Below are 20,492 nucleotides of genomic sequence, written 5' to 3' on the forward strand. Positions count from 1 at the left end.
GAACACTCAAGGACATCGGGGAGCAGGCTTAGTACTTCCTTAACAAGAAAAGAACATAGCCAACATCCCAAGGGGGGAAAAAAACTCTTAACACGTCACATTAAGGATGGGACGCATACCCAACGCACAGTGCTATTTCAGCTCTGCGGGACAAGTTAAGGACGTAGTGTGCTCAGGGAATCTGTCAAACAGAGAATGGTGCTGAATTGCTCAGTGCATGTCCTGCTCATTGCTTAACAGATGACTACAACGAGTACCCTCTTGGCTGAAAAGCAGCAGCTTCACTAGCTGAGCCAAAAGGAGCTTCTTCCAACAGATGCAGCAGGAAATGTGCTATTTTTGTTTTCATGGAAGTCCCTCTAGCTGTATCTCAGGAGTGTGAGGGTCCCCTCTTTCAGTGAGAGAGGGACATATGGGATATTTCTGCCTCACAGTTTTGGCTTTCTTGTTATGAAAATGTAAAATTTAAATAAATTATAGGTTTATTAGTCCAACAGAGGGAATCTGGGATGCAGAAGAAAAGTATGCTAGGAACACAAATAGATTCTTACAACTCCATGAGTGCGCAGGATTTTGTCATGAAGGAAAACTTCTAGGGCAGGATGCATCCATGGGTCTATAAAGGCTGCCCTTGCTGTGAAGCAGGGACCAATCCACAGTAGTGTCTTTCTCTAACAGAGTTAAAACACTCCCTCCACAATCATATATGTGTAACAATCAAATTATTAATAAGAACACTAATAAATAGCCACAGGTAACAACGTCCAGTAATTTAGAAGTGGAAGTTGTAGGATGCAGCAGGTACACACACCCATCACTCGTCCATTTTTTTCCTAAAAGATACAAAAAAGAATCTTCTTTCAAGTATTAAAAAAATAAGTTAATTGACATAAAAGGGTCAAAGTGACTGAGGGCCCAGGCAGGTCTTAAGCTTCGTTTCCAATGTGCAAAAACAAAATACAGAGGAAAAAAAAAAAAACACTGAAAAGTCGTAATGGTGGTTCGGTCACTTAAGGGCTTCTCCCTTTTAGGGGCTTAACAGCCAGGGAATGCCGCCTGGTAACACCCCTGCCCCAGCACACACTTACCACTGTCCCACAGTCAGTATTTTCCAGTGTCAAAACAGTCACAACAAAACCAGAACAAAGAATCCCACCAGCCTCTGAGCTGTGGCCACGAACACTAAGGCCAACAGTAGCTGTCTCTCCAGTGTATAGCAAAGCAGAAGGGCATCTTCCCTCTCTTTTCTTCTCCCCTTTTTTCCCCACGAGAAGATTTAGGAGGCTATGATAGGGAGAGAGTCCTCTGATGCCCACATCTCTCTCAAAAACCAGGAGGCAGAGTGTTCCATCACACATACTAGTAATATCTTCTCTGTCTCATATTTCTTCATATCCATGCATAATGATCAACTGCAGGTTTCTTTGGTGGGGAGGAAGACTAAAGCGAAGAAAGTGTTGCCCTGGGCTTCTGGAGCTCTCTCGGACAGCTGACTCCACCATACAGGCTGCTACAGGCTGCTGTGGTTTTCCAGAGAGGGTTGCCACTTCCCTCCCTTTTATTAGAACTGGTGTAGTAAAAACAGGAAAGGAATGGACTGCCATAAATCCAGTTTAGTTAAGGGTACTTCTTCCCTTAACCTCCTTCCCCACACATGGATTATTCCTCTCCCTCCTACCACACACACAAAATACAGTCCATTGTGTAGGACCTCAAGGAGACTCCACAGTCTCAACTCATTATCTTCAACTTGGCTTGCAGACATGTAAAACTTAAGCTTCTGGAACCAACGCACTTATCAAAAGGCTTCTGAGTGCTTCAAACCAAATCCCTGCATGCTGTTGGACCCTTCGGAGGTTTCCCCTTCAACATCTTCCTATCCATGTAATTCTGGCGAACTCAGGGTAGGCCAACTGGACAACACAGACCAGCAGAGGTAAATGTGTTAAGCTCAGGACCAGTTCAAGCTAAAACCTTTGGAAAGCATGACTGCCTCCAGGTCCTTGTCTTCTTCTTTTTCTCGAAGCCGTTGCTCCTCAAGGAGAGCCACAAGAGAATCTCTCTGCTCCACTACTTCTAGCATCTCGTTCAGGATCCTCTTCTCCTCTGAGAGCTCCTCATCTGTCTTCAGATGATCTACAGAGATATCAAAAACTATCAGCATACACAAGGCTAGAAATATACAAACTATAAAATATTCCCTTTTGCTCTCACCTTCTACTGCCATCCTCTCCCGGAGTTCCTGCTGTAATCGACTCTGCCTGTCTTCCAGTTCTAGCTCCCGAGCGCTGAAAGGGAAGCATCAGGAATCCAAGTTATGGGTATATTAAAATACTCCATACATTGCTTCATATCCATTCTCAATTTCTGCTCCCCCTCTAGATACCTGCTATGCATTTTACCAATCTGTTTTGGAACAACTCTTAAAACACCTAAAATATGTAACTATATTTTTTTAAGATTTAAATGTACTTTTTTCAGCATCTCAGGTTCTTTACCTTCAAGCTAGGAAGTGCAATACAGGAAGTTGAGCAGATTATGGGTGGGATTAAATCTAAAACGGTGTGAAGGAATAAACAAATCTGCAATGACTGCAAAATTATACTTTACCTCTATGTATCTCCTGCCACTTCCTGCTCTAAAGACAAAGTCACTTATCAACTACGGACATGTCAGGCCATTGCCTTTTCAGATTCCAATGCAGACAACACCTTGGCGCTTTTCTGACACAGGCACTAAGACGATCAGCTTCCACACTGCCTGGGTCAGCTGACATACTCAGAAATGAATTTCAGTGAATTTGCAGCATGAGGACTGAGAAAGCTCCCAATTTCATTAACAGAAAAAAAGCCTTATCATCTGAGCCCAAATGAGAGGCACTGGGGTCCCACTACAGGCAGAGGGCCACATGGCAAAGGTGACTGAATTAAACACTTTTGGCTACGCTTAAAAGTGGACTCTACCAAAACCAGGAGAAGTCACACATTATTTCTGCATAGCTCAAAAACACTTGCGTGAACGAGATGTGTTTTATCCAAGAACAGCTTGGGAAGGGCTCAGAGCTTTAAACACGCATCTGTACTTCTGCACAGGCACAAATAGTAAGAACTTTCATTCCTTATTGCTATTATTCCTTCTTCTACCACTCTTCTGAAACATATTTGGGTTCATAGCTCAGCCAAGAATCAGCCTAAGAGACTGCTGACCCCCGGCATTATAGGGAAGACAATACTGACAGATCGTCCAATACTATTTGTAACATAATCCCCCTTTTGAAGCTTTGCACATTCACTCACAATATCATCAGTTCGGACTCGTAGCGAACCAAGGCATTCTTCTCCTGCACCAGCTTGAACCACTCCTGCATCAGCTTGGGGTCATCCTTCTTACCCATGCCTGCCAAAAAAGAAACCTGGTAAGTTTTCAGGTAATGCCCTGCAATACTTACAAGCCCAAACTGCAAAAACAACAATGGGGCAAAATGTGCAAAGAAAGCCGAGCAAGATGCTGCCAGAGCACTCCCAAGCCGGGTCCATTCAGTTTGCCTAGAGCACACAGAAGAGTGGAAGTCACCTCCAAAAAGATTCTCTTCTCTTTGGAGCCTGATTTTTTTTTTTCTTTTCTTTCTCATTTTCTTGTGATTGCTTGTTTCTTCCTCACTCTTAATGCAGAAAGCCCAGATTTCTGTAAGTATTTCACTTCTCCTTTCATTAGAAGAGCTCTATAGATCCTTATGCCAGCTACTTAAGTGTATGCTCATCAGAAACAGACTCAATTGCCACTCCGTGTGTTTTACCTTTATTTTCTTCAATTGCATGTCCTCAATCTTTTCTTTTACTGGCCAAAAGTAACATCTTGTCTTTTCTTTTTTCAATAGCTAAAGAAATCTTTTCTGACTGCTCCTCCCAGCCACATGTATCTATCCATCTTGAAGACCCCCTCTGAACAGTGAACACAGAAACTACTTCTACTGTATCGCACATCAGCGCTGGAAAGAAAAAGAATCCCCAGACACATTTGCTAATATCAAAGCAGAATAAAAATACCTTGGGCCTTGGCCACCTCGTACGGAACTCTTAGTTGGCATTTCATTTATTTTAAAACCAACTCCTAAACTTACTCAGTAGTCCACTGATGAATCTCATATCTGTCAGGAGTTATGTGGAATAAATTGCAGAATGCTGTTCCCAAAGCCTTCTGTTGATATTTATCATATGCAAGAGCTTACCAGGGAAGCTCCTCCTAGCAGTCTCCTGATCGGGGCCCCTGATTCCACACTGAACTACCTGCAGATGAATGCTGTGACTTATATCAGACACCATCAAAGACACTAGCAGTGTGCCTGCCTGCATGGAAATAGAGGCAAGAGCAAGGCCTCAAATCAAGCTCAACAGTATTCTCGGGTTGCTGCATCCTATCAGCTTGCACTGCATGTAATCTAGGCATCCTAAAGTAACTAACATCCCCGTCTATGTTTGTTGTTATGGATATGTACTATCTACATCAAGAGCAAAAACTCTCACAGTCATTTTGATGCTAAAAATAATCAAGCAGCAAGCTTACTATTCAAACTCTGGGAAACACTTCACGAATACCAAATTAATGCCTAGTTAAATCAGACCTGTGCCCTGCCTCCATCCTTAGGATCTCAGAGAAGTGCTGCACTGGAGCTAAACAAAGGAGAGCCTACAACTCCTATTAAACTGCAGCTTAGGCTGACAACACCTGCCTTTGAAAAATGGTAACAGCAGACCCTTGGGGAATACCAGACCTGGTTGTACCACCCTAAGAGCCTCCGGCTCTGTAGACTTTATACCAGTGTGTTGCTCAGTTCCAAGCATTCCTTTCTGAGCATCTCTGCACAATATGCCCGTGTGGCAACAGGAGAGGGAGACTGTACATGCAGATGTCCAGTGCTGTGGCGCCATGAAAGCACTGGGAAGTCTCCCCATCCTTTCCGATGCCAGGATGTATAGAAAACAAACGCCTAAGAAAAAGCCAAAACCACAACGCTACTGACCTATGAAATACATAAGTATTTTTAAACAGCCAATGAGCAGAGGAATAATGGGAGGATTGGAGAGGGAGCACTGACAACTGATGTGAGGGAGCACCACAGAAAGCAGAGTAAGTGGTTAGCAAAATTACACCATGAGCACACATAAACAACCCCTTCCCCCATGCCTTGGCAATGGAAACTCTATGGCAAACTCCATTTGGGACAGTTAAAGAATGCACTCGGCAAGACAGATGAGGGAAAACTGGTCTAGCTTAAGGTTTGTTGGTTTTTAAAGTTCAAGGATGTTTCTGTAAACCAGTCCTTATAAAGACACAGTATTCCTTTAATCCATATCTACTAATTAAAAGGCCATTTAAGGAAGGAGATTTTCTTCCCTTACCCCACCTTCCAAACATCTTTCAGGAGGTATAGAGAAATTGAAGCCACCAAATGAAAACAGAAACTTTCAAGTGTGACATTACTGCTCCCACCGCTGCTGCCCAATGTCCCTCCCAGTCGCTACGCCCTCCCTAGCACAGCTGGCACTAGCAAAAGGGATACTGTACCTTTAATAACTTGCCACAGGCTCAGAGAAGCTGGTTACCAGGTTGCTACTGAGAAGGCTGGTTTGGGGACACAGCAAGAAGAGGGCTGGGGACGGGGATGGGGGCCTTGTGGTCACTAGCTGACTAGTGCTGCTATGACAACCCAGCTGTGGTCAAGGAGAACGGGGAGTGTGTGAGGTTACATTACCTTCATGGGCACAGCAAGGGCAGAAGGAGAGAGGTCTACGACGTGGTGTCCCGGCATTGGGCTCAACTTCAATAGGACCAAACGAGGAAGAGGAAGAGGCAGGAGAGGAAGAGGAAGTTGGAAGTGGAACGGAAGAGGAGGAAAGGGGTGAAATAAAAGACAAGCAAAGGACAAAAAGCATAAGAGTGAGAAAGAAAGGAAACACAAGAAGAAAAGAAAAGAAAAAAATACAAGAAATGGAGAAGCAGAAACAAGGGATACAGCCTACAGATGAATAATGTCCCTAATAAGCACAGATAACAGGTAATAGGTAGACTGAGGTACTGGTGAACTCTTACTGAGCTGTACAAATACCAGGCAGGAGGTTATTGTTACCGTACTTTTTCCTAACGTACATTTTTCAATTGCGTGGTCTTTAACCGAACGGTTTGTGAACAAGATGTCAGGATGAGCAGAGATGAATATTTAACTCCTGCTGATAAATGTCAAATTTCAAGGAGGATTACAGAAAGTCTCGCCTGCATGCATAAGACACCAGCTGTAAGCAGCCACCCTACCTTAAAGCTTTATCAGGACCATGCTCTTATCACCATGGCAGAATCCCCTGATGGTAAGAGTGTCCTTTTTAATGGAAAATAGTTTCTTCAGACAGGGAACATCACAGGGAGAATCTAATTAACGTGGAACCAGCCTGCCAGGATCTGCTGTGTCAAGTATGGTGAGTACACATGTACTCAACTGGACTGTTGTGCTTAGAGGGGAAAAGGCTTTTACATGGATAAAAAAAGTGATTCACATCAGGGTCTGCGGGGGCAATGACCAACTGAGGACTTTGCAGAGTTAAAACGGTAAATTTAAAGGTCTCCCTTGACATTCTTATTTCACAAAGCATTTTAAAGCTTACAAGTCCTGTTAGTATCAGTGACTTACTGAATCTTTTTCATCTTTTCTGTCACCCAGTAAAGGACAAATATTTCGCATCTCTAAAATGGTTCAGCTGTTTTAACACTGAGAATTTGTTCCTCAGCTGTACAACCAACATCACTAATAGTTACAGGAGACCATATGCACCAGGAAGGTGATGAGTCTGAAACATCAGAGCTAGCAGAATGGAACACTTACTGCTCTCAATGCACAACCGCATTTATAAAGAGGAGGCATTTCTGTGTTGGGAAAAGGCATAAACTCCACAACAATAATATGGTAAGAATAACACTTATTTTGGAGAAGTCAGCAGAGCTTGATATACGTGGTTTGGAGACAGCTTTACAGAACCAGACTACCAGCAAACTGGGAAGGCTTTAGAAGGGACCATCACAGAACTAGATCAGCACATGGAGGACACACTGGAGCGAGGAGGAGAGCACATCGGCTTCAAAGCCTGTGACTGAGCAGCGCGGCTTTCTCAGACAGGAAGAAACCTCTGTACTGGGAGCAGGAAGGGGCAACATTAGGAGAGGTGCCACAGTTGGCCATATGACAGTTACAAATAAAGCGTCGTACCAACAGTAATTGACAGTACCAGAACCTTAATTCTAGTTGTTCAGAGTTTTCCAACTTCTCCATTTAAATTAAAAAATAATTGGGCTTTTTTTCCCCTACGATTACCATTTCACAGATTAGGTTACAAAAAGCAAAAACAAACAGGAAAAAACCCAAACTGAAAAGGCACTGTGAAGAATAAGCTTCCACACAAAATAGAGCATTTAGTGCATGATACCTATTATAATTTTTATTTCACAACCTATCTTATTCAGCATGAATTCTTCTATATATGCTTTAATACTCTAACTTGGTGCTGGGGGGGGATCAGGAGACAGACATTTAACCATATAGAAAAATCCACTTCGATTTTTCAGGGTTTGAGATTTCATTCAGACTTGTGTGTGCGTGTGTATGGGATGTTGATAACTCAAAGGCAGCTATATTCATATATTTCAAACCATGGACGTACAGACTTGGTGAGGAATTCCCAATTTGCCATATTTGATCCGAAAAGAAATACCTGGTATGTGAAAATGCCGTTCATATCATTGTGACATGGCCACAAACTACTAACTTCTGTCATCAGTGAGCAAATGGTCTGATCCTAGGAGAAGATACCATCTTTGGTCTCCAGTAAAAAGCCACAGGTTTTACATAACAGAAGGCTGTAATACAGAACACGCTCCCTGCAACTGTGTTTTCTTCCTTTGCTCTTAGTTGTGCTATTTTTTAACAGAAATATTATCCTCCCACTCTTGTCTAAGGAAAACATGTCCTTGAATCAAGTTACAAAGTCCATGGTATCTATGATAGTCCTGCTACTGGAAATGTCAACATTGCTTTTCAGTAAGATAGTGAACATAACCTGTACTATTAAGATCCTTTCCAATTACTCCAGATGTAAATTATAGTTGCATCAGTGAATACAGGTTATACGATCGTTCCAATTGCTTTGGAAACCACTTCCGTCCAGCCCAGGATGATTAGCAAGGCTTTAAAAAGTGTTCCTTATGTACTGGAGGTCCTAAACAGTGAGGACAGTGTAAAGTGCAACCTGAAAACTTACCTCTTATAGTTCTCTAAAGCTGTGAAAACTACACCAATTATCATGCTCTAAAATACATATCATGCAGTAGAATTCTAAATACATTTTTAAAAACTTCTCTAAGGTGATAGTCATGAAAACTGCCTCCCCACCCTTGCTAATAAAGAGTATCGATACATGTGGTACAGATGCTATAAGCAGACTGAAATAGGAACTTTCTAATTTTAAGAGGAAAACTATTTTATCATATTTACTGAAATGGAGAAAGATTTTTCACATTTTTCACAGTAACCAATCTTTAAGTGTATTCCATGTCACACATTTCACTATCCCTTCAGATGAACTCTTTCAAGAAAAGGCCTCTTAACTGTTTTGCAGAAACAGAGAACCAGGGGAAAAAAAGATCATTTGATAAATGGAAAAAGCTTTCCCTCAGCCAGCTGGTAAGTTTCGACAGTGAATGTATCATCAGATCATTCACATTCCTGTCAAGGTTAATTTAAAAAAAAAAAATACAACTTCACAGCAAGAGCTCTCACTGCGTATATTTATGTTTAAAGACAATCCTGGGAAAAGGCTGAACTCGTCCAGTACTATTAAAAGGAGAACTATGCAATACCCTGTTTCACAATATAGTGTTAAAAACTGTCTCATCTCCCTTGCCTTTATCACTTGTCCGATTACATAATGAAAATCCTTACATGTCTTATTTCTCCCAAAGCCATCACTAATCCTACAGTATATAGTATTATTATTATATTATTGTTTAGAGAAGAGACATCACCACCTCATGGGCTCATTAAATTAAAAACATGATCATCACTGCAAGACAATTTTCCTGGCCATGGAGTCAGGGCCAGATGGGAAAAACTCTTTTGATAAGCAAATTAAAAAAAACCCAAACAATCCCCTTTCTGTTTAAGTCTCGTCCATCACCAAAAAACCCAGGCCAGGTCTGGCGACACAGGTCCTTCATCCACAGCACGGGAAGAGTGCTGCTGGCAGCAACAATACAAGCTACCCACTGCCCCGCTGAAGCGGTTTGCTCAGAAGGAGCTGAAGGGTAAGAGAAGAACCATTTCTGTGACCAATCACTTCTTAGGTTCCCTCTGTGCTGTCAGCAAGAGTCTGAGGTGTGACTATAGCTTCTGGCCAGAAAATTATCACTTTTTTTCCCTAGAGAGACAAAACCACCAACAGATAGTGTTAATCACAAGTTGTTCCTTTTCAATGCCACAAGCCAACTTTTCTGAATGCGTGTAAAGCCTTCAAAGCAAGATCAGCAGCCCAAGCTGCTGGCAAGCAGAGGCATTCAGAAGGGCACATGGGGTGATGGGTACAGAGCCGGGAGCTGCAGCTTGCTGAGGAAAGGAGCGTGCCCCAGCACCCGAGCACACTGAACATCCTGGAGAGGTAGAAGCTCTGCCTTGCAGACTAGCCACATCCCATCAATAAAGTAACTGGAATTATCTTGCCTCTGTGAAGAAATGCCTTTCCCAGATCTTCCTGGGAAATCTTTCATGCAGCCATGAAAAGAAAGACCTTGTTTGTCATAGCACCCTTAAGGGATTGCAGTCTTTGCTACAGTGATGGAAACCAAGAGCCAGGCCAAGAATAAACACCATAGCTCCAAAGCCTCTTCGAAACAAGGAACAGAAGTTGTATAGCCACCATGAAAATATACCTTCCTTTTCACTGTACATTGTTCTTTGTTACACAAACTACATTGGACTGCTGTTGTCTTTTCTACTTTTCATTCACCTATTGTTTAAAGAGCAATACTTCAGACTGGTTTTGTCCTTTCCCGCTGTAGCTACGTAACACTTCTTCATAATCTGAAGCACAGCAGTAAAAATGATTGATCAGGATGAAGAAAGCACAGCAGAAAATTTGGGGTGGCAGACACCATTATGCCTAAGCTACAGCTCATATTGATCCCCTTCACTATTTGCCTATGTCCTGTGGTATGAGAGCTGTGATTTCTGAGAAGCGGTAAGCCACTGCAAATCAAAATGACTTGAACAGATATATCACAGACCAAATGGGGTCACATCCTTTGTAAGCTTTGCATCCAAAGGCTTTGATTTCTATATTGCTGACTAACCAGGGCAGTTTGGAAATCAGCAACACCGGGCAAGAAATCCAGCTCTGAGGCTAATCTCAGTTCTCCTGAACCATTATGCTGGCACTTGACCTCACAAGCTAAGAGCACGACCCTTTAGAAATTCTTATTCCACTAACAAATTCCATCACTCATTTAGCAGGCAGACTAAGAACTCTGATTTTAACTCAGTGCTTAAAATAAGGATCAGTCCAAAAGAGATCAGTAAGACAAACTGTGCACTGATCACAGGAAATATCCTCTTTCCCACCTTTTAAAAATCAGTTATGGTCAGAAACCTAAGTACTGAAAAATAAAGCATTCCAACTTTACTATTTGGTGAAGTTGTTCAACAGCAGTGTTGTAAAACAGCAAGAAAACAGAAAGCCACGTCTTGGAGAATAGCATCCACACAACTGCTGGTATTACGAAGTTGAGAAGGATTCTGACAACTATCCCATAAGCATATCAACTCAGTGGGTCGACTTAAGTTTACTAAAACTGTGTAAAAACCAATATTCTCTAAAGTACCATCACTAGAAGAAACCTGGGGAAAACTCAATAGACCACTGAATTGTCATGCAAACTGAACCACACCTTTATTTATCCAGCGGAAGAGAGAAAAAATAAAAGGCGAGGAGGGGAAAGAAAACTAGGGAAAGCAATAGTTGGTGCAGAATACACACACAAACGACTGCACAGAAGTCTTCTGCTTCTACTAGACCTCAAGGCACTTCAAAATGCAGTCAGAATTAGCAGAGTCCTGCACTGGCCATGCCTCCCCAGACTGTTAGTGTCTGCGTGCAGTTGTGAGAGGTTTGCAGAAAGAAGCAGGTAAATAGTAATTGCTTGCTTCCAGTACCTAACAAGTAATTATACTTATCAAGTCCTGCTCATCAAGTGCTCTTTCCTGCTCCAAATTTACAGCAAAGAAAATATGTTACCAATTCACTTCAGTGTCAAAAGCAGCTGCAGACTGCGAAAACAATGTTTATCTTACAACTCCACTCCTCTTCCAGGAGAGCTGTGTTTGCCAATCACAAGAAATAGGACTGTTCCCACTTGAGTATATCAGACTCCAGCCCTGCAGAGTTAGATCTGCAGGACTTTAAAGGATATCGTCAGCTCAAGTATTTTAAATAAGCTACTAAAAAGTGAAGTTGTTGTAGAGTATGCTTTAAACAAAGTACAAAGAATTAAAAGAAAAAAAACAGAACACCATCGCACTTTTTTTCCTCCCCTGTTTACCTGATGTTTCTAAGGCTCTTGTCAAGAAGGGAGAACGTATGTCTGAAATCAGCACTATCAAACATACCAGCTCTCTTCCTTACATCCTTCTTGCCTGTCTCGGCATACTCCAGCCAAGAGCAAAGCAAGATGGGAGCATGGGGCTGTTTCCTCAGTGATTCCCTGCTGGGTGCAAGGAAAAGGAAGCCGCTCATTTGAATGCAGAGGGAACAATGGAGGTACTTTCCACAGGCAGACAAGGAGCAAACTGGGACAAGGAACTGGTGGGTAAGGAGGAACTGAGACTGGGACTAATTAAGCAAGGAGACTAAGAATGCAAACTACTAAAGGAGAAGAGACAGAGAGGAGAAGGGAAAAGGGGTAAGGGGAGAAAGGAGAAGGTAGATTTGTGGAGAAGAGATGACCTACAATTTTCCAGACAAATGATGCTGGGTAGAAGAGGGAGCAGAGCCCAAAAATTTTGGGAGAAGGCCAGAGGCAGGGATTAAGACTGTGGGGACTGAGTCAGTGGAAGACCAGAGCAGGAATGAAAGACTAGGAACAGCTAGTGGGGAGGAACAGGAGGTCTGAAGGGTAGAATACTATGATTTCTTTGTCAAGAAGGTAGGATTAAAATTAAATGCCTGAGAAGCAGAAACTGGGACTGAGAATGAAAACGGAAGTGGGATAAGGAGCTTTGGATGGAAAAAGACAGGAGTAGGACAAGGACTGTCTGGAAAGAGGGAATAAAATGGACAAAGAGTGTGTATCCACCAGAGCACTATATCCTTCCAGCGTCTGGCTCAGAATCCATGTTTTCAAGTCTCACCATTCCACAGCTGCCAGCAAACATCTGTGAAATCCACTGACCGTGTCCCATTTCCTCTCCATGAGGATCTACACAGAGGATGACAACCTAGCGTTGCTATCAGTTATTCCATAAGGGCATGAGGCAGAGTTGTCTGTGGTGGATCTAAAGGTTATAAATCTGTTGATATATCAACATAATACAAACTCTTAATTTCAGTTGACCTTGCAACCTTTGTAATGTTCTTTTAACATAACCACATACACGATATACACATAGGAATAATTACTCAGAATTGAGATGTGACCATCTGTAGCTTGAAATGAAACATCTGCTTTACAGCAACGGTACATGACATTTTAGAACAGGAAGAGAGGATTATGGCATCTGAGCAGAGCAACAGGGGTAGTTAAGATAGCAATCTGTAATACTGCAAACTGGAACCTGACCAAGGATGTCAGAAGTTACCACTCCCTTGCAGAAGTTGTTGCGCAATCTGTAACAACTAAATGAAATGCAACTCTCATTAGTGTAAAGAAAATCCAGAATAAATTAATGCCCTAATCATTCAAAAATCATTACCAATTTACAGATAGCTTTTCAAAATATTTTGCAATTTTGCTTATCATTCTACTGACAGCATGACTCTAGAGTCATGCCTATGCCTCAGAGACACAGCCTCCTAGCTGCTTATAGCACTCAGCAGGACCACGCAGCCACACGGCGCTTCAGGGATTTTAATGGCACACCACCCAGATGCAGCATCCTGCACAGACATGTTAATTTTGGAGCTGAGCTTTAAATCTGCCACCGAATAGTGAAAAGTATCATCAGAGCAATGTATCCCTTCTGGCCGAAGTGTTCTGGCAGCTCCAAAAGCAAATATAAAGCAAATTACAGAGGCAACAAAACAATACCATAAAGCCACATACTCCAGCAGGCTATACTGGCTCATTGCACTTAAAGGGATACTGCCCAATACAGTTTTTTAAAGTTTGTTTCAAAAATGGTATTTTTGAGATGAGCAGAAACTTGATATAGTTTTAAAATACATCAACCATTTTTAAAAAACATGAACACTGTCTCTGACTGTTGGAAGCCCAAGTGACTGAGTCACCATATGAATAAAACCAGCCTGTTGTAGAAGATCAAAAATGACCACTCTGGGGTGACTGTCTGACCTCAGAGAAATGGAAAAAGCAAACACACAAAAAAGATAAACAGTAAATTCAATTTTCAATTAAGATTTTCTGCAACGCAATAATTTTTTAAGCAACAGTGTCCCTTTAAGCAAAGATTATTTTGTTTTTCTTAAAGCCACTATTAGTGATTTTGATGGGATCGCTGTTTCTAAAGAGGCATTAGGAGAAGCAGGAGGAGGGAGAGGTATAGTGGAAATAGCAATTAAATAGGGATAAGGGTCTGTTAAGTGTAATTCAGCATCAACCCTTTTAGAGCTCCTACTCTACGCTCATAAGGGTATGTGCCAGCCCTGATGGGCATAACTAGAAAGAGGGTTCCAAAGTCTCTCTGCAGAAGATACCCCAGGAAAGAATGCCAGAGGGACTGAACAGTGAATGAAGCACAGGGCTAGCGGAGGACTATCACATCAAAATTAGCACAGGGGAACTGGGCAACAAATTAGGTCTACTAAGGAGAAAAGTCTTCCATTTTGAAACTTGAACTTAGGTGGATACTCTTAACTCAGGTGGATGTTCTTCAATAAAAGCCTATTGTGCCAGGACAATTTGGAGTCATTCCCAACAGACAGCTACAGAGAGATACTATGTGGGACAGCCTCCCCCTGGAGGAGGAGAAATGACAGCTAAAAGCCTGGGCAAGATTACATTTGAAGGCTCAAATGCAGAACACAATGAAATCGGGGAAGACTTCTAGTGATGTGTCTCGGATCAGGCCTAGAGCATGTGGATCTTCCAACTCTGCGGAGCTGGACTATAATGCACTCCCTCAGCAAAAACACAGCTTAGATCAAGCAACTTTATACTCTGAAAGACAAATGAAATGAGACCCTCAGATGACAAGGCAACCGAGCAGAGTTTGCTTTCTCTTGGATCCGCTGACAGATGCGTTCATTTTATAAGAATAGATTTAGGGTGATTAAACTAGCAAAGGGAATTTTAATTTTCAAGATAGGCAAATGATAAACAAATGCCGTTGGCAACCCAAAAGTTATCCACCTACTAAGGGATTCAGGAAGTAACATTAATTAGAGAAATGCAGAACCATGGTGCAGAGTGATGACCAGATTATAATCGCTAAGTGAAAAACACGAGCTAAACACTGTAACATGTGTTTAGCACTAAATGGGATATTAAAAAAAAATAACATAGCAAGAAGCTTATTAGCTGTGTAATGATGCAAACTGGGCTGACTGGAAACTCTAACAGCAGCTAGAGCAGATTCCAGCAAAAATGACTGGAACTCTTAACAGTAGATTCTCTCCTAACCTTACAGTAAGACAAAACAAGAAAGAAGAAGTATCTGTCATCTACAAGTGTTTCCAAAGTCCCTTGAGGGAGCATTTTGTTTTTGTTAGATCATCAACACACTCTGGCTTTTTTGGAAGAAGTAAACGAGCCCCAGAAGGGGAAGAGGGAGGCAATGGCATGACTAATCCTTTACAGTGCTGTTAGCTTTTGGGAGCAGGTCAGTTCTGCTGTTCCCTTCCCAGTAAAATATTTTCCTAGAGAGGATTTCAGTGGTAAGAGTTGGACTTTGCAAAGGACAAGCAAAAAAAAACCAGAACGGCCTTCCACTGCTAGCAGGGAAAGTGGCTGGAGTGAAAACAGTAAGTAAATTTTGAAATAATCAGCACTGTGGAAAATAGAAGAGGGAGCCTTACACATGGTTTGTGGAGCATGCCAGGATCTCCTCTTCCTGAGCTGGAAAAGGGGTTCTGCTATAGCCAGTCACGTGCAAGGGCTGTTTCTTCTTGTTTGTGAGCCAAGGATGGGAGAATTAGGTGAAGGGAGGAGTGGGGAGGAGTGTCAGCAGGGTTAGTGTCAGCAGGAGGTTCAGCTATACATACCACCCAGATGCAAGTCGATGAGGTCACTGTAATAAGACTCTCCCCAATAGTCTACAACAAGGAATTGGTGAAGACAGAGTTATTGAATCAGATACCCACCCTAGCCCCACACAATCAAAGCAATATATGAGAAAAAGACATACAGACAGAAACAAAAAAAGGCAAACAGGAAATATGCAGCTATACACATGGGCACATATATATATATATAAAAAAAAAAGAATTATATGTCTCCCTTTCTCTGTATATATACATATATGTACACACACACACAAATATATCACAAATATATATATTGGGAAGATGAGGAGAAAACTCCCAGCAGGCAGGCAAGGATTTCCAAGGGGAAAAAATCAAGTCGTCTACACAGACACACTTCACCTATTTCAGTCTGCACCAGTACCGGACACTGATGTCTTTCCTGTTCTTGCTGAGAAAAGCAGAACTAATCTTGTTGCTTTCATGCTGAGCAATATGTCAGAAGGAAACAGCGTCATTTCTTAGGTCAGCTGCAGGAAAAGTGTAAGGGTTGATTTCTTGGAGGTGACCAAGTACGGCACACGTGTGGAAGGCACTGACTGAGCACTGACACGAATGGCAAACACCTAAGTGTGGAAAGATGGGTACGTGTGTTTCTGCTAATGCAGTATCTATGCCAGAGAAGAACCTGCACAGAAGTGTATGGAACAGAGATGTGTACGTCCACAGCTGCTAGAGACAGGTACACCATGAGTCTAGCACTGTGTAACATTTCTTTGGGGAAGAGACAGATGGGAGTACTGAGAGCACTATTTCTCACTGCATATGATTCACTTGATGTAAAGAGGTGGCTCTTAAATTTTTCAGTATTGATCTGACAGTAGGAGACATTTTCTCAGTCCTTAAAAATGACTATCAAAGTTTATGCTAAAGGAGGATAAGGGAGGAAAAAAAAAGGTTCCAGAAATTTCTGATTTGACATATTTTTAAGTTAATAATTGAAAAAATGAAAAATCCACACGGGAAGTCAAAGTCATAAGCATGTCCAAACAGGCGAATGCACTATAATACAAAGTACTGTTACATTAATAGCAATCCCATTCAAGGTCTCTCTTGGGACACCGCAGAAAAATGGGGAAATTCTTCATTGAGATTATCCTACTTTACCTTTGCAGTGAAATACCATGATGCAAAAGAAAGGGGGAGAGGTGGGAAGGAAAAAAAGGCATGACAAAAGCTTAGACCACCTGTATATGACAAACTTGCCACCTGAAGTAGAGCTTACGTTCCAAATCATTCATTCTTGCTATGAATGTGACTATCAAAGGCTGAGATTATCAAAGATAATCAGAGAGAACATATGAAGGCAATTAAGTAATAATAGGGTGCGAGATCATTTTCTGAATCAGAAACTAAATGTTAGACTGAGCATTCAGCTTTTAAAAGAATAAAAGACTAACTGCACCTTGCCTGAGGCTGAGCCCATTTAAAAAAGGAAAAGACAAGGAGGTAGCCAAGAAGGTGTACTTATTTTGTCAAAATTAAAGTTGACAATGACCTCCAAAATGTTTCTGAGTCTGATTAGTTGAATAGCTAGTATCATCATATAAATATTCCAACTTGACAACTATCAGATAATGAGTCAAATTCCTGGAAAGAATATTGAGCTGTCTGTACCCATTGCTAGGTTCTAAATTAACTGTAATCCGTCAGGAAGACAGCAGGGCATCGCTGTGAAGAATTTATTGACAGTCTTCTCAGTGTAAGTCACTTGGCAAGAACATGTTAAGGATGATGCAAAATGGATGGAAAATAGAAGCAAAATTACTCTAAGTAAACAAATTCTTACCTATAGTACTGGTTTTTGTTCTTACCAGTCCAACTGAAAAACTTTTTTCTAAAAATGGAAGGAGGTCCAGAGGTCAGAGATCTGAGGAATTTAAGTTAATGGAAGACCTCTAACAAAAGCAAAATTTGAAATTCTTCACAGACGGGAAAAGATTACTAACAGGCAACAGTCTAAAAGATGATAAATGACATAGAGAAGTAGTTCAGATGGTCTTGTCTATCTTTTTCTACAATAGAAAAAGAAAAGAATCATTACAAAATACAGAATTCTGTTTCTTCTGCCAGGATTTTCAAGTACCTAGTAGTAGGAAACTACTACTATCTAAAACTTCGTATTTAAATGCCTAAGTCAGTGAGTGATTTGTTCTTTCCCTACAGAGAGGGAAGCTGAATAACCCACTCATTACAGAGCCTAGTATGTTCTCCTAGAACAATTAATACTGGTTGCTGTCTGTGGGACAGCCGTTACTTCAATCCTGCATTGCAATCCTTCTCTATTTATGTGGACAGAGTATGTGCACGGGAGGCATTCCTCCCACCCTCCCGCATTTCTTCCCCTTGTACAAGCTTATTAAAAGGAAGAGATTTTTTCTTCAGATGACACCACCAGTTTATACACTGCCCTTCCCTTTTTTAACTTTTGTTTACATGATTTCATTAGGGGAGGGACTGATCAGAGATAAGGGCATGACTCCACACCTTTACACAATGGTACTTGCAAAATGCAGTGGTCACTGTTAGGTCAGTATCTTAGGCAATGCAGATGACAAGAAAATTATAATGCCCTCCTGAATAATTAACGGCTGTGATTCCACAGACTTTAAAAAGAAGAAATTCAGTTATTTTATTGCAAACATATGTAAAATGTCCATGCAAGAGTGGCTAGAGAGGTGAAGAATGGAATTAATTTATAATCTTGTGTTTCAGTCAACACAGGTTAGAACATGTCCGTCCCCCCCCGCCCCTCCGGAATGTGTTTCTTGTTAATCCCCTGAAATAACTGGAAGAGTTGAGGCTGGCGAATTCTTTATGACAAAGTTAAGCTTCTGTAACCATAACGTATGATCTGTTGATAGAAACATGTTGCAAGAGCAAAGCATACCCTAGAGACTTCCTGAAGAAAAGAGATTCATTTTGCAAAGAGTGACTTACAATTTTGTAATTCTGCTAGGAAATTCACAAATACACAGGCTCATCTAAGAATGCTTCCATTTTGGGAGAGCTGGGAGTGAGAAGTTAGTTATACAAGGATTTAATTCTGCCGTCTTCCGTATAAAATAGCAATTCTTACTCTTGGTCATATTCTGCCCTCTCTGAACGTTTTTTAGGCTTTCTTCTATCATTCTTCAATGATAGAGCATTCTATCATGAAAAACGTTCTCTCAGCTGCTGAGATTTCCCACTTGTGCTGACATATCTTACGTGAAAGTCATTTAGCAGTTGAGTAATCAAGACAGACTTCCAGATGAAAAGAAGAAAAAGAACAATTAGAGATAAGAGAGGTGGTAAGTGCAGTAACTGGCAGGCCAGAGAACAGAGTGGAGCTACACAGAAATACACAGCGTAAGGAAGGAGGCACCACCGCAAAGAAAGAGTTTTTGCACAAGGCTATTTTTTGAACCCACAAACGAAAAAGCTAGTCAGATCGCAAAACCATTGAAGTCCTCAAGATTGTTCTCCACACTTGCAGTATCTATTTGCTTTGGTAACCACTCAGTCCTGCTGCTTTGGCACACCCTTATGGAGCATCAAACATACCTAATCCTGGCCGAGTAGTAATTGGTGGGAAGTCACAACAATTTTCCTCTAGTGAACCTTCACTGCTTAATCAAGTTCCATCTTCACAGGCATAGCGGTGACTCTTCAATCCAAGCAATAAGCCAAAACATTTTCCAAACACCTGTTCCACTATTACCATTTCTGATCTCTGACCTTTGTAATCAGGTACATAATTCTGGGCCTGTCAGGTATACATACACTGCATTTGCCTGTTGGATATTTGACTCCTTGCAATTGAGGATTCTTTTTTCCAAATCATTATGCTACTATCAGCATTATCTGAACCAAGTACTCCTCCACTCATATGCTTGCCAGATCAGATGATAAACATTTAATTTAATTCCAAGTACACATAACATTCCTTTAACAGCTTGACATTGATACCTTCCAGTACACGTGTGCATTTCTGCTCTGCACAACTTTGTCAGAAGTAGCCAGTGTGCTGGGCTGTGCAGGGAGGAAGATGTTCTGTGATGGTCCCTTGTAAGGACACTACCTTGATAATCCAACACAATAGAGAAAGCACACACAATTTCACAATTACTTCCTTGACATACAAACAGGGTTCTCTTACTGTGACAGCTTCATGTGAATTGCAGCTAGGAAATCCCTGCAATTTTCTAGCTGTAATATCCAGTAATATGCAGAAACAGTCAAACAGCCATTATTAATAGTTGGAGAATCACCTCCTAAGCCTCAGGCAAAGACAAGCAAACTAAGTGTCTGCCAATGGGGGAGTCCCACAATTAGAAGAAACACAGGAAAAACAAGGCCTCAAAAAGATAGTAGAAAAGGGAGAATGGATTCACACTGGACTCTATCTCTAGGCTATAATGGTCCAATTGCCTCTAAAATACAAGCAGCTATGGACTACTGCACAAGCACTTAATAAGAAAACATTAAAAAGCAAACCAAATTCTGATGGATACCTGCTTCTCCCCGAAGGGCCTTCTCCACAGCAACTCCTCTCTCTTCGAGTTGCCTCTGCTTCTCTTCCACTTGTTCAAGCTGCCGCTGGATGATCTGTTCAGAGAAGAATGGAGCAGAACCTCACCAACAGCAATTCTCCTGCTCTGTCTGCAGCACGCATCCAGCACTAAGTGACCAGTCAAATCGGCCTTTTCAAAAACAAGTATTTGTATTCAATAATACACTGCTTCAAAAGCTAGCATCACAGTCCCTCCAGCAACATCATCCTCCCCACCCCTTTGCATCCTACCCCTTAATTTTGCAAACACCTTGATACTCACCTGTTTGCTACAACTCCAATCACCTTCCTAAGCGCTGAAGTGAAAGGTGATGCTATTCAGACAGCTGAGCCCCCACCTTGAGTTTTAAACAAATCTCATCACCTATAGATGATGCCAGCAGTTTTCCAACAGATTGTCTGGTAATTAAAGGTTAATTTGGTAACACTTC

The 20,492-nt window shown here is 41.5% G+C and overlaps 1 protein-coding gene across 3 annotated transcripts in view; it reads right to left on the reverse strand.

Annotated features, from left to right (window-relative positions):
- Positions 1–226: 226 nt before the first annotated feature.
- The window catches only part of MICAL3 (microtubule associated monooxygenase, calponin and LIM domain containing 3), a 127,537-nt gene continuing 107,271 nt past the window's right edge, over positions 227–20,492 (reverse strand). The window contains exons 37-42 of one of the 3 annotated variants that reach the window (XM_019472000.1): positions 20,003–20,096; positions 15,468–15,518; positions 5,753–5,818; positions 3,297–3,396; positions 2,215–2,288; positions 227–2,136 (exon numbers count right to left, since the gene is read on the reverse strand). In XM_019472000.1, the coding sequence (XP_019327545.1) occupies positions 1,952–2,136; positions 2,215–2,288; positions 3,297–3,396; positions 5,753–5,818; positions 15,468–15,518; positions 20,003–20,096 (570 nt within the window). In that variant the 3' untranslated portion in view covers positions 227–1,951. The remainder of the gene's footprint in view (positions 2,137–2,214; positions 2,289–3,296; positions 3,397–5,752; positions 5,819–15,467; positions 15,519–20,002; positions 20,097–20,492) is intronic. The other 2 variants (XM_009278968.1, XM_019471999.1) reach the window with 2 other exon arrangements.

The sequence above is a fragment of the Aptenodytes forsteri genome, unplaced genomic scaffold, assembly GCF_000699145.1.
Source record: "Aptenodytes forsteri isolate BGI_AS27 unplaced genomic scaffold, ASM69914v1 Scaffold241, whole genome shotgun sequence".
NCBI classification, from domain to species: domain Eukaryota; kingdom Metazoa; phylum Chordata; class Aves; order Sphenisciformes; family Spheniscidae; genus Aptenodytes; species Aptenodytes forsteri.